The 15195-nt window shown below is 32.9% G+C and overlaps 2 protein-coding genes and 1 long non-coding RNA gene across 3 annotated transcripts; 2 read left to right on the forward strand and 1 right to left on the reverse strand.

The window, feature by feature from the left end:
- The first annotated feature begins 3367 nt into the window (after positions 1-3367).
- LOC6033645 (putative E3 ubiquitin-protein ligase UBR7) lies at positions 3368-5014 on the forward strand. Its single transcript, XM_038251159.1, has 3 exons — positions 3368-3548; positions 3613-3798; positions 3857-5014. The coding sequence occupies exons 2-3, from the start codon at positions 3640-3642 to the stop codon at positions 4895-4897; spliced, it is 1200 nt and encodes a 399-aa protein (XP_038107087.1). The 5' UTR covers positions 3368-3548; positions 3613-3639; the 3' UTR covers positions 4898-5014.
- An 850-nt stretch (positions 5015-5864) lies between these two features.
- Positions 5865-7145, forward strand: LOC119766515 (uncharacterized protein K02A2.6-like). Its single transcript, XM_038251109.1, has one exon. It carries the CDS (start codon positions 5865-5867, stop codon positions 7143-7145), a length of 1281 nt encoding a protein of 426 aa, XP_038107037.1.
- Positions 7146-13513: 6368 nt separating this feature from the next.
- LOC119766531 lies at positions 13514-14740 on the reverse strand. Its single transcript, XR_005276963.1, has 3 exons — positions 14269-14740; positions 13919-14201; positions 13514-13859 (listed from the first exon to the last, which is right to left on the reverse strand). It is a non-coding gene; the product is annotated as an uncharacterized LOC119766531 (long non-coding RNA).
- Between the last annotated feature and the right edge of the window lie 455 nt (positions 14741-15195).

Consider the following 15195-nt stretch of genomic DNA (forward strand, 5'->3'; position numbering starts at 1 on the left):
CTAGAAATATAAAAATCTAAAAATCTAAAAATCTAAAAATCTAAAAATCTAAAAATCTAAAAATTTAAAAATCTAAAAATCTAAAAATCTAAAAATCTAAAAATCTAAAAATCTAAAAATCTAAAAATCTAAAAATCTAAAAATCTAAAAATCTAAAAATCTAAAAATCTAAAAATCTAAAAATCTAAAAATCTAAAAATCTAAAAATCTAAAAATCTAAAAATCTAAAAATCTAAAAATCTAAAAATCTAAAAATCTAAAAATCTAAAAATCTAAAAATCTAAAAATCTAAAAATCTAAAAATCTAAAAATCTAAAAATCTAAAAATCTAAAAATCTAAAAATCTAAAAATCTAAAAATCTAAAAATCTAAAAATCTAAAAATCCAAAAATCTAAAAATCTAAAAATCTAAAAATCTAAAAATCTAAAAATCTAAAAATCTAAAAATCTAAAAATCTAAAAATCTAAAAATCTAAAAATCTTAAAATCTAAAAATCTAAAAATCTAAAAATCTAAAAATCTAAAAATCTAAAAATCTAAAAATCTAAAAATCTAAAAATCTAAAAATCTAAAAATCTAAAAATCTAAAAATCTAAAAATCTAAAAATCTAAAAATCTAAAAATCTAAAAATCTAAAAATCTAAAAATCTAAAAATCTAAAAATATAAAAATCTAAAAATCTAAAAATTCGACGGTAACATTTCAAAAGGCATCATGTACATTTTGACACTTTCTGGGTTATTGCATATTCTAAAAGTACTCTTAATAAGCTACCTCTCCACCAAAAATGAGCAAAAATTACTACAGTAAAGTCTGTTTAATCATGATTTTAAATAAAGTAATATAAACAAAATCTCTGCCATCAGCAGTCCCTGTTTATATAGCCCTGTCAACCTGTCAAACAAAAGACTACATAAACCTCGTCACGAAAAAAAAGCATCATGAACAAAGCGCCATGTACATTCGGCGAAGAAAAACGAATCATAACAAAGCGTCCCGCTTAATGACAGCAGGGTGATATCGACGTTGGTGATTTCAAAAGAAGTTATGTTTGGTTTTCTCAAATAAAATTACGGAAATAATGTTTTATTGAATTTGGATGATCAAGTATCAATGAAAGCAACGTTTTTCATCGTTTGTTATTATTAGAACATCTTATTTTGCTTTTATATTAAAATGGGAATTGAAAATGGATGCTCAACATTCAAATGCGTTTTTCTCAAAACGCATGGTTTGTACATGATGCTTTTTGAAATGTTGGCATCGAATTTAAAAAGCTAAAAATTTAAAAATCAATAAATCAACATGACGGCAACATTTCAAAAAGCATCATGTACAAACCGTGCGATTTGAGAAAAACGCATTTAACTGTTGAGCATCATTTTTCAATTCCACCATTTCTTACAAGTACCCTTACAAAGTGTGTACAAAGTACACGTATGCGACTGCCGGTGGGTTAATATGAAAGCAAAAGAAGGTGTGCTATTGATAACAAACAACGAAAAACATTGCTTTATTGTTACTTGATCATCCATATTCAATAAAACATTGATTTCATTATATTTAAGAAAAACAAACATAACTTTTCTTTTGAAATCACCAATGTTTATATTACCCTGCTGTCATTGGAGGGGAAGCTTTGTTATGATTCGTTTTTCTTCGCCGAATGTACATGGCGCTTTTTGCAAGTGGAGGGGAAGTTTTGTTATGATTCGTTTTTCGTCGGCAAATGTGCATGGCATCTTTTTCATGATGCTTTTTTTTCGTCACGAGGTTCATGTAGTCTTTTATTTGACAGGTTGACAGGGCTATATAAACAGGCACTGCTGACGCCGGGACCGTGGTGTAGGGGTAAGCGTGATTGCCTCTCACCCAATCGGCCTGGGTTCGATCCCAGAAGGTCCCGGTGGCAATTTTTGAGACGAGATTTGCCTTCTGTCGGACGGGAAGTAAATGTTGGCCCCGGACTAACCTAAAAAGGTCAGATCGTTAGCTCAGTCCAGGTGCAGGAGTCGTCTCCCTGGGTCCTGTCCTGGTGGAGTCGCTGGTAGGCAGTTGGACTCACAATCCAAAGGTCGTCAGTTTGAATCCCGGGGTGTATGGAAACTAAGGTGTAAAAAGAGGTTTGAAATTGCCTCAACAATCAAGCCTTCGGACACCTAGTTTCGAGTAGGAATCTCGTAATCGAGAACGCCAAGGCAATGCTGTAGAGCGAATAATTTAATTATTTTTGTTTTTTTTTTTTGCTGATGCCAGAGATGTTGTTTATGTTACTTGATTTAAAATCATTATTAGACGGACTTTACTGAAGTATTTTTTGCTAATTTTTGGTGGAGAGGTAGCTTATTACAAATACTTTCAGAATATGCAATAACTCAGAAAGTGTCAAAATGTGATGCCTTTTGAAATGTTGCCGTCGAACAGCTGTTTCACAAGATAGCATACAAGCGGTGACTACACAAAACATTTTTTCTGAGTGTATTTTTTTTGTAATTAAGAATACTCACCGAGTTTTTTTTCGTTCGTGTTGTGCTTGAATTGGGTACTAAAATGAAGCTTAGATTGCTGATATTATTGTTTACAGCGATAAAGCTTATTTTTCTGAGTACAATGAACCTTTGTACGACCACAAAGAGTTTAAAATGGATTTTTAAATCAATTTTGAAAAATTAACCTCGCGGTCCTTCTTGACAGAAAAGTTCCTACTTGACAGCTCGTTCCAAGGGGACCATAGTTGATCCATCGAAAAAATGTTGTCTTGTCAAAAAAAAATTTTGCATTAAAATGAAAAAAAGTGATCAGAAATGGTTTTTAATCGTGTTTTATACCGTTGTACATAAAAATTGACATAGGGCTTTAGTACCCAATTGAATGAACTGTGTAGTAAATATTACTATGATGAGGGGCGCATGATAATTTCAACCTGGGAGGATGGATTGGTTATATATATTTGTTAAAAATATATTAGTATTTTTGTAAGCTTGCAAATCTCAATACAGAAATTCTTAAAATTAGAATTAGAATGCCAGAAAAACTCAATGTGCTTAAAATGATTTTAGATTGCAGATTTCATTATACATAACGATTAAGCTTATTTTTCTGAGTGCTATCACGTTTTGTACGTGCACAAACATTTGATGAACGAGCGGCGTGTCGTTCTAAGGCTGGTATGCCACGTGTCTTTTTCGGCATAGTCGCAATAATGAATCACGGGCATGTTTTCATCGTAAATATGTTAAAATTAAAATATAGCTATAGGACCATATTTAAGTGTCTAGCCCCTTGGGTTCGGTAAAATGCAAAACAGGTCTGTGCCTACTGAAAGTTGGGTAAAAACTAGAAATTTAATCCTTTTCTCGCGAACGTGTATCCGTTTGACAGCGCCGCCAGCTGACAAACAAATTTTTTCGCGGACAAAATACAATCGAAATTCCCCTCCTTCACTTCATCACACACATTCCGTTGCCAGTCGATTCCCGCGCTCCAGTTGCCTGTTCGTTCCTGTATTTTTCGCCGTCTTCAACTGGAAAAAAGTTCCCGCACAGAAGGTAAGAGCCAGCTTTTCATCGAAATAAAGTGAAATTGTAACAATTGTCTCCTTGCGGGTTTCAGAAAACGACAAGAAGAAAGTTTTGCAAAATGGACTCCAAGGAAAATGCGACGGCATCGTCCGGAAGCTCCAAGCTGGACGAATCCTCCGTGACCATGTTGGACGTGCTGAACGAGCAGAACGAGCTGGAGGCGGAGAGTGACGCCGTGCTCGGCGGTTCCGACGAGAAGAACTGTACTTATGCGCTGGTAAGTTGGGGGAAGGTTCCGTTTGAGGGTTTGGTTTAATTTCTTGAATTTGTTCTAGGGCTACATTGGTCGGCAGGCGTTGTATGCTTGTGTGACGTGCTCGCCAGAGAGTGCCGTTGGTGAGGAGAAGCGGGCGGGAGTTTGCTTGGCATGTTCGTATCATTGCCACGAAGGACACGAGCTGGTTGAGTTGTACACAAAGCGGAACTTCCGGTGCGATTGCGGGGGTAAGCGGATGCCGGATGTGCGCTGCAAGTTGGACCCGATCAAACTGGATGAGAACGAGGGCAATCAGTACAATCAGAACTTTGGTGGGCTTTACTGCACCTGCCACCGGCCGTATCCGGATCCGGAAGATACGGTGCCGGACGAGATGATTCAGTGTGTGGTGTGCGAGGATTGGTACCACACGCGCCACCTGGAGAACGATGAGCCGAAGAACTCGAAGGACTATGCGGAAATGGTTTGCCACCTGTGCATGGAGCGGGTTGTTCCGTTGAGGAATTACGTTGGGAAGCTCGAGGACTGCAACCGGACGCTGCTGAACGAAACGGTTCAGCTGGATGTGACCGGGCTGGACGATTCTGTGGCCACAGCGGCTGATACGAGCGTTGCTCCGAGTGAGTCGGAGGAAGATCTGAACGAAAGCAAGCGAATTAAGCTGGACATTTGCTCGAAGCCTGCACTGGAGGAAGGGGACAAGGCGTACAAGAAGGGGGCCACGTTCTGGCACGATGGCTGGCGAAAGCAACTTTGCCGCTGCACCGAGTGCATGGAATGCTACAGGAAGTTGAAGGTGGAGTTCTTGCTCGACGAGAAGGACACCGTGCAGTGGTACGAAGAGAATGGCCGCGCCAAGCGCGAGGAGAACGGAAGCACCTACGAGCAGGGAATGCAAATGTGGAACAAGATGGGACGGGTGCAGCAGGTGGAGATCCTGTCCGGCTACAATCTGATGAAGGATCGGCTGGCATCGTTCCTGGACACATTCGTCACCAACCAGCAGGTCGTAACGGAGAAGGACATCAAGGAGTTTTTCGAGAAGCTGAACAAGGAACGGCGCGAGACGAACATGGCGCCGCCCTCGTCCTGTCGTTGAATACTAACTTTTTGCACAGTATTATTAATCTTGACGTTGAATTGAACTCGTTTCATAAAAAATATGCACTGTAAATGGTCGTGATTTCAAATAAATTACCAAATCACATTTGAAAAACAATTGTGTTTTTTAAATCAAAATTACGGTCGTTCTCTACTGTTATGTATCTGATAAATATTAAAGTTAAATTAAAAATTGAGTCCTTGAATTCAGCTTAAATTTGTGATATTATTGTTCACAACAATTAAGCTTATTTTTCTGAGTACAATGACTCTTAGTACGCCCGTAAAGGATTTCAAATGAATTTTGAAAAAATAGCTTTGCGGGCTTTCTACACCTCAATCACCTGTAGTGGTGCGTGTCTCGACTGTGGTTTTGTGTTTTCGACATAGGAGTGTGTCTCAGATAGCAAAAGTTCTGAAAACTACAATAAAAACGTTACTTAATCCACCTTCCTCTCATTTATAGAGTGATTCCAACCCGCCTAAAGTGTCCACATGGTTTATGGATCTCCCCTAACGTGATCGCAGCACCTAAGAGGTCCTAATAAAAATAACAGACTACCTAAAGACTTTTTGTCAAGATTATACAGACACGGCCTTTAAGGAAAATGGCATCTCTCTACACGGCTTTTTCGTGGCGATCAGACCCGACCAGTTGAGGTTATGTGAATTCAGACCACACTGTTAAAACACACACTGACTAAACTGTTTGTAATTTAAGATAGGTAAGTCAGATCTTGAAAATTCTTACTCCACCTAAAAGGTCTTTTCATATGCTTTCTAAAAATATATAACATGTGAGGATTTCATGAAAAAACCACCCTTTTTACCTTAATTTTAACCTTAATTTTAATTAACCCAACTTATCGTCCATCACGGAACCCCTGAGAAAACTGTTGGTGAAGGGAACAGAGTGGGTCTGGCACGTAGAGCAGGAACAGTCTTTTCAAGAAATAAAGCAGTTGATGGTCTCTCCTCCAGTACTGGCCTACTACGATGTCAACGCTGAGGTTACATTGTCAGTCGACGCAAGCTCTAAGGCATTTGGAGCAGTACTTCTCCAGAACAACAAACCGATCGCTTACGCATCAAAGTCGCTCTCCAAGGCCCAAGAAAATTACCCGCAGATTGAGAAAGAAGCGGCCGCGATGCGTTACGCATGCAACAAGTTCCATGTGTACGTCTACGGGAAGACGCTGACAATAGAGACAGATCACAAACCACTCGAGTCGATCTACAAGAAGTCTCTCGATCGCGCTCCACCCAGACTGAAACGGATTCTCTTGGATGTGATGCAGTACAACCCGTACGTCGTCTACAAGAAAGGGTCAGACATTCCGCTACCAGACATCTTGAGTAGAGACGTAGAGAACAAGGAGGAGGACGACCCGACCGATGAACTCGAAGTTCATATCGTTCTCCAAATGTCCAAGGCAGTGAAGGCGGAGTTCGTCGAAGAGACGCAGAAGGATCTAGAGCTGAACCAGCTGTCAAGAACCATCTTGGATGGATGGCCACACGAGAAACTGCTGGTACCCAACAACATCCGCAAGTATTGGACCTTCCGAGACGAACTTTCATACTATGAAGGATTGGTATTCCGAGCTCACCAAATTGTTGTACCAGGAAGTTTGCGTCCACTGATGCTGAAGTACGTACACGCTGGGCACACTGGCGTGCAAGGATGTATAAGGAGAGCCAAGCAAATGCTGTTTTGGGTAGGAATGAGCAGCGACATTACCAACACCGTGGAGTCTTGCACTACCTGCGAACGATACCAACAATCCAACCAGAAACACGAAGTTATGACCCACGAGATTCCCACACTGCCATTCGAAATTGTCGGGTCTGACCTGTTTCATTTCCAAGGCGATGAATATCTACTGATTGCCGACAGTTACTCCGGATTTTTTGACTTCGCCAAATTGAGAGAATTGACCACCAAATCAGTAGTTAATCAGCTGAAAAGCTGGTTCGCCACGCACGGAGTTCCAAGGAAGTTGATTACAGATAACGGCCCCCAGTATGCGTCCATTGAGTTTGCCCAGTTTGCCAAGAAGTGGTGTTTCGATCACATCACGTCAAGTCCACACTACCCCAAAAGTAACGGGCTGTCGGAGAGATTCGTACAAACAGCAAAATCTCTGCTCAAGCGTTGCGACAACGATGGGTCTGACATACAGCTGGCGCTCCTGCATTACAGGAACACACCAAGGGACGGAGAGCTTCAATCAAGCAACCAGTGACTAACCGGAAGACTGCTACGCACGAACATTCCCACAACGGACCACGTCCCACATAGAAAAATGGGCGGAAAATGGCCAAAAAGCGGGGACGTTTTGCCTGAAAGCGGGCCCGATTTTCAGCACGCTTTTTCCCCTCGTTGTGGCCTTTTTCGTGCCAGAATGCAACATTTAGGCGGGCGTTACGCATTTTGGCCGCTGTGTTACGCCCGTCTGTGGCACGCTTTTGGGCCCGTTTTGACCACGATAACGGGCAAAAAAACGATGGCGGAACGGGGCACATTTTGGGGGTGCTTCTTCTTCTTTAGTATTTCCGGATTCAGTTTAGAGCGGTTAGGGTGATCAATACAAATAGGGTGACAAAAAAACAAAACAGATTAAAACGTTTATTCAAAGGATTCTTAAAATTACAATAAAAGCCAATAAACCTATTTAAAACTAGCTTATATAAATAAAAGTTGGATTAATATGTTTAAATAAATTTACTAAATTTGATAAACTTATTTTACAAAAGTAACCAAAATAGTTCCAATAACTTTAAATTAGTTGTAATTATTAAATTTAGTTGAAGTTAGGTAAACTTTGTTAAATTAAGGTAAATTTAGATTAATTGAGTTAAATGTCAAGTTTAGTTTAATGTAGTTAAATACAGTTGAATTTAGTATATTTTAGTTAAATTTATTTTAATTAAGTTGAATTGAGTGAAATTGATGTGAATTAATTAAAATCTAGTTGGATTTGATTAAATTTAGTTAAACTTATTTAAATTTAGTTACAATAAGAATAATTTAGTTAAATTTAGATATATTTAGTTATGAATTAAGTTAACTCAAGTTAAATCAAGTTTAATTTAGTTAAATAGAGCTAAATAAAGTTAAATGAAGTTAAATTAAGTTAAATAAAGTTAAATAAATTCATATGAATTTAGTTAATTCAAGAAAAATTAATAAGTTAAATTAAGTAAAATTCAGGAAAAAATATTAAATTTATTAAAATTTAGTTAAGTTTCGTTTAAAATTAGTCAAATGTAGTTAAATTCAGTTAAATTTAATTTAATTCAGTTAAATTTAGGTAAATACAGTTAATTTTAGCTAAGTTTTGTTAATTTTGGTTAAATTTAGATAATTTTAGATAACTTCAGTTATAGTAAACTAATTTTAGTTGAATTCAGTTAAACTAAGACAAATATAGATAAATTTGTTAAATTTGTCTAAATAGAGTTAACGAAACTATTGGCACTACGCCCCCCGGGGCATGGCCTTCCTCTAACGTGGGATTTCTGCTCCAGCGCCTCTGACGAGACAGGAGAAACCGGGACCGACGTTTTACTTCACCATCCGATAGAAGCTCAGTGGATAAGGCGGGAATCGAACCCGCGTCTCATAGCATCATCGGGATCGGCAGCCGAAGCCGCTACCCCTGAGTTAGATAAGGTTAAATTTTACGAAATCTGATTGAATTTTTAATTGATTTAGCTAATTCAATTAAGTTAAATTGACTTAAATTTAGTTAAATTCATTTAAAAAAAAATTAAATTTTGTTAAATTTAGTTAGATTTAATTAAAACTAGTTACATTTAGTCAAAATAAGTCAAATTAGTTAGATAAGTAAAATTTAATTAAGTTTCGTAAAATTTAGCTTAATTTATTTCAATTTAGTTAAATTTAGTCAACTTTAGCAAAATTAAGTAAAATTTAGTTGAATTGAGTTAAATTGAGTTATATTTAGTTAAATTTAGTTTTATTTAGATGAATTTATTTAAATTTAGTAAAATTCAGTCGAATTTAGTAAGATTTAGTTAGATTTAGTCAAAATAAGTAAAAATTAGTTAGATTAAGAAAAAATTAATAAAGTTTCGTAAATTTTCACTTAATTTATTTCAATTTAGTTACCTTTGGTTAAATTAAGTTATATTAAGTTGAAATCAGTTTTATTAAGTTAAATTGAGTTATATTTAGTAAAAATAAAGTTAGTCAAATTCAGGTAAATTTAGTAAGAATTAATTGAAATAAGTTAAATTTAGTCAAAATATCGCTTAATTTATTTCAATTGAGTTAAATTTAGTTTAACTTAGTTAAATTTAGTAAAATTTACTAAAATAGAGTTATATTTAGTTGAGAAAAGTTGTGTTTAGTAAAACTTAGTTAAATTTAGTTAACTTAAGTTGAATTTAGTAAGATTTAATTAAAATTATTTGAATTTAGTTACATTTAGTTGAAATAAGTAAAATTTAGTTAGATTAAGTAAATTTAAATTAAGTTTCGAAAAACTTCGCATAATTTTTTTTTTTTTAAATTTTGTTATTTTTGGCTAAATTAAGTTAAAATTAGTTAAATTAAGTTAAATTCAGTTAAATTGAGTTATATTTAGATACACTTAGTTAAATTTAATTATATTTAGTTAAACTGAGTTCAATTTAGTTAAATTTATTTGAATTCAGTTAAATGTAAGTAATATAGTTAAATTAAGTTAAATTTATTTAAATTTAGTTAAATTTAGTAGAATATAATAAAGTTTATTCAACAAAATTAAGTTGAATTTAGCTAAATTGATCAACATTTGTTTTAATTCAGTTATTTTTTATGCAGTGAGTCAAATTTAGTTTTATTAAGTGAAAGTAGGTTAACTAAGTTAAATTATGCAAATTAAATTAAATTCAGTTAAATATAGTAAAATTTAGTTAAATTTTGTAGAACAATGTTAAATTTTGTTGAAGTAAGTTCAGTTTAGTTAAATTTAGTCGAATTAAGTTCTATTTAGATAAATTTGCAAAATATCCATTTAATTTTGCTGAATTAAGTTAAATTATGTAAATTCAGTTTAATTATGTAAATTTAATTGAATTTACTCAAATTATGTAAATTTAATTAAATTTAGTTAAATTAAGCTTAATTAAGTAAAATTCATTTATATTTAGTAAAATTCAGTTAAATTTTGCTGAGTTAAGTTCAATTTTGTTGTATAAAGTTAAGTTTAGTTGAATTAAGTCGAATATATAAAAATTTATGTAATTTAGTTGAGTTTATTTAAATTTAGTTAATTTTAGTTCAGTTTAGTTTAATTCAGTTGAATATTTTTGAATTAAGTCCAAATTAGATAAATTTAGTTAAATTAAGTTAAATTTGGCTATAATTAGTTAAATTTTGTTTAATAATTGGACAAATCGTTAAATTAATTCGACAAAATTTAACTCAATTTTAATATATCTAACTGAATTTTATTGAATTTGCATAGTTTAACTAAATTTACATAATTTAACTTAATTAACTTAATTTAGCTTACTTTGACATAATTAAACTAAATTTGACTAAATTCATAAAAAATAACTAAATTAAAATAAATGTTGATCAATTCAACTAAATTCAACATAATTTTGTTAACTAAATTTTTTAACATTCTACTACATTTAACTAAATTAAAATAAATTTAACCAAATTTAACCTAATTTAGCTAAATATAAGTAACTTTAACTGAATGTATTTAAATATAACTAAATTTACTTTATAGAACTATTTTGAACTTAATATGACTAAATTGAGCCAATGTTAGCTAAATTGATATAAATTATGCGTTATTATGTTTTACGAAACTTGATTAAATTTAACTCAATCTAACTAAATTTTACTTATTTTAACTAAATGTAACTAAACTCAACTAAATGTAATTGAATCTTATTAAATTCAATTGAATTCAACTAAATTTAACTAAGTTTAACTAAACATAAATAAATTTAACTAAATATAGCTCAATTTACCTAAATTTTACAAAATTTAAGTAAGTTTAACTAAATATAACTAATTTTTTTGTAAATTGAAATAAATTTTCGAAATATTACGAAACTCAATTAAATATTACTTAATCTAACTAAATTTTACTTATTTTGACTAAATGTAACTAAATTCAACTAAATTTTATTAAATTTAACTATATTTAACTAAATTTGACTAAGTTTATGTCAATTTAACTTTTTCTATCTAAATTGACCTAAATATAACTCAATTAAAATCAATTTAACTTAATTTAACTAATTTTAACCTAATATAACTCAATTTAATCAAAGTTAACTAAATTGATGAAACGATATTTTACGAAACTTAATTAAATGTTACTTAATCTAACTAATTTTCACTTATTTTGACTAAATATAACTAAATTCAACTAAATTTAATCAAATCAACCTAAATTTTACTAAATTTGACTAAATCTAACTAAATTTAAATAAATCTTACTTAATTCAACTGTATTTAACTAATTTTTACTAAATATAAATAAATTTAACTTAATATAACTCAATTTAATTAAATTTTGCTAAATTTAACTAAATTGAAATAAATAAAGCGCAATTTTTTGAAAATTCATTAAATTTTACTTAATTTGCATAAATTTGACTTATTATGACTAAATGTAACTAATTTTAATTATTTTTTTTAGTCAGTTTTAGTCAATTTAACTTAATGTAACTAATTTCAACTTGATATAACTTAATTTAGCCAAAGTTATCTAAATAAACTAAGCGATTTTTTTTACTAAATTCAACTAAATTTAACTAAATCTTACTGAATTTAACTTAATTCCACTTAATTCAAACAAATTTTATTAATCTTACTTAAATTAAATAAATTTCACTAAATTTTACTAAGTTTAGCTAAATATAACTAAATTTAACTATATATAGCTCAATTTAAGTCAATTTAACATATTTTCACTAATTTTAACTTAATATAACTTAATTTAGCCAAAGTTAACTATATTGAAATAAATGAAGCGAAATTTCACGAAACCTAATTAAATTTTATTTAATCTAACTAAATTTTACTTATTTTAACTAAATATAACTAAATTCAACTAAATTTAATAAAATTTTAATGAATTTAACTAAATTCAAAAAAATTCTACTTAATTTAACTGAATTTAACTAAAGATAACTGATTTTAATTGAATTTAACTAATTTTAACTAAAATAATCTAAATTTAACTAAGTTTATCTAAATTGAAAGAAATTAAGCAAAATATTACGAAACTTAATTAAATTTAACCTAATCTAACTAAATTTAACTAAATCTGACCAAACTTAAGTAAATTTAACGAAATCTAACTAAAAACAACTAAATATGACTGAAATTAACAAAATTCAACTAAATGTAATTAAATTTAACTTAATTTAACTAAATTGAACTAAATTTAACTTAATATAACTAAGTTTAACTAAATATTGCTCAATTTAAGTCAATTTAACAAATTTTATTTTAATATAACTTAATTTAGCCAAAGTTAATTTATTTGAAATAAATTAAGCGAAATGTACTTAAATTGAACTAAATTTACTTAAATTGAACTAAATTTAATTAAATTCAACTAAATTTTACTTAATTTAAATAAATTTTACTAAATCTAAATAAATTCAACTAAGTTCAACTATATATAACTAAGTTAAGTTGAATTAAGTTCAATTTAGTTAAATTTAGTAAATTTAATCAAACTAATAAATATATATTTAATAAAGTTAAATTTAGATAAATTTTGACAAATTAAGGTCAATATCAATATATTTAAAATAAAAATATTTAAATTAAGTAAATTAAGTTGAAATTATTTAAATTTTGTAAAATTTATTTAAACCAGGTTAAATTTGGTTAAATTGTGTAGATTTAGTTGAATTATATAAATTTAGTTAAATTATGTAAATTTAATTTACTTTAATTATTTAAATTTAGTTAAATTAAGCAAAATAAGTAAAATTCATATAAATTTAGTTAAATTCAGTTAAATTTTGTTGAGTTATGTTCATTTTTGTTGTATAAAGTTAAATTTGGTTGAATTAAGTTCAATTTGAAAATTGAATTAAGTTTCATTATGTATAATTTAGCTAAATTTAGTAGAGTTTTGTAAAATTCAGTTGCATTAAGTTCAATAAAGTTAAATTTAGTCAAATTTAGATGAATGAAGTTCAATTTGAATATATTTGAAAAAAAAATTGAATTAAGTTCAATTTAGTTAAATTATATAAAATTCTGATAAATTTAGATGCATAAGCTTAATTAAGTTAAATTTTATAAAATTCAGTTAAATTTGTTGAGTTAAGATCAATTTAAAATAATTTAGTTAAATTAGGTAAATTATGAAAAAATTAGTAAAATTTAGTTTGTGTATCTACGGTTTTTTTTATATTTTTTAGTTTTGTAATTCTCGTATTTTTGTATTCTGAATTTTTGTATGTTAGTATTTTGTGTTTTCGTATTCGTTTTCGTTTTTTATGTGTTCTTTGCGTTTTTTTAAAATTGTTTGTGTTTTTTAATTATAGTGGTGTATTTTTATATTTTCTTTTGTGGTTTTAGATTTTATGTTTTCCCTTCTCTTTTTGTGTGTTTTTGTTTTTTTTTTGTTTCACTTGACTGTTGATGACCGGATTTGGGTTATTCGTGAGCCCAGTTAGGAAGGAACGGGAACCACACGCTTCGTTTTGAACTCGTCGCGAACTCGCCACGGCGAGGACGCTCCCAGGGAGGAGAACCCGAGGGGCACGTTGGGCAGCTTGGTACGGTCTGGGACGTCGAATTGAGGGGACGTTGCTGCATGACACACTCGAAGAGGAGATTCACTTTGTTGGGCGGACGCGGTATTGAGGACGAAATGATGAGGGGTTTCACGTTTGCGGGTTCCTCGGTGCGGTCATTGTCGTCGGGAGACGTTTTACAGCGGGTTGCGGTTGACGTTTTGCTGAAATAAGTGAAATAGTCAGTAATCTAGGGTTTAACTTATGTAAATCTGTAACTCACCATCGCCTCAGCTGCTGCTTCTCCGGTCCTCCCCCAAATCTTCTGCACCCCAATCCGGTTCATACTGGTGCCGAAAATGGCAAACGTCAGCGACGTCTTCTTCACCGGCGTAACCCGCTTCCCGCGAGACGGAATTGAGCTCCCCAGCCTTCAGTTTCCGATTCTTGCTCCATTCCGACAACACGGGCAACGAGAACTGTTGCAGCTTGTCCGCGTCCAGTTGTATGAGGTGGGCAAAACGGTTCCCTGGCGGACGTTCTTGGAAATCAGGTAGGAGTCGTTGCTGTGGGAGAGACGCGGGGAAAGTGAGGTTAGGTGGTGGTGGTTTTGTGATTTTGTGGGGATTTTACCGTTCAAGAAGTGTGATCACGTCATCTACGATGGTTCCGGGCACGGGGTTCCCGGAAAATCAAACTGGTTGACTGATTGGTTTTTCGCGGCGTTAACCGCTGGAATTTCGATTGGATCACTGGGGGTCTTCGGCGCCGGAATTCTTACACCGCGGGCCCGGGTACTTTTATCGTTGGGTGGACGACTTCTGGTTCGAGGAAACCGGGGAAACGCGGCCGGGGGAACTTCGGAACGCGTCCCGGAACGTTCGCGAGCTTTTGTTGTTGAAGCTGGTGATGCACTCAACACGTGTAAATGAAAATTTTTGACAGTTGCTGGTCGCGTTACGAAATGGGACTGTGTGCGTGAGAGCGGCAAAGAGCAAATATGTTGGTGTGCGTGTGCAAACAAAAATATTTTTTTAAGGATTGTGTCTAGACTAAAGGCGTCTTAACTGGCACTGGCGATGCCCGATAATCGCCCGCTCCCCCCCCAAAAGTTAGAGTGGGGTGCTGAAGCCAAGAATAGTTGAAGGAGTAGCGGAGAACCTGAAGCAGAGACGACAGCGGCAGAAACAGTATGCAGATAAAGGAGCGACGAAACCGGCAGAATACGAAGAAGGAGATCCAGTGCCCACTCTAACGTTAGGGGGGCTGCGGGCGAGAATCGGGCATCACCAGTGCCAGTTAAGACGCTTAGTCTAGACACAATCCTTAAAAAAATGTATATTTGTTCTGCACACACACACCAACATATTTGCTCTTTGCCGCTCTCACACACAGTCCCATTTCGTAACGCGACCAGCAACTGTCAAAAATTTTCATTTACACGTGTTGAGTGCATCACCAGATTCAACAACAAAGCTCGCGAACGTTCCGGGACGCGTTCCGAAGTTCCCCAGTCGCGTTTCCCGGTTTCCTCGAACCAGAAGTCGTCCACCCAACGAC

The sequence above is a fragment of the Culex quinquefasciatus genome, chromosome 2 (genome assembly GCF_015732765.1).
Source record: "Culex quinquefasciatus strain JHB chromosome 2, VPISU_Cqui_1.0_pri_paternal, whole genome shotgun sequence".
Lineage (NCBI taxonomy): Eukaryota > Metazoa > Arthropoda > Insecta > Diptera > Culicidae > Culex > Culex quinquefasciatus.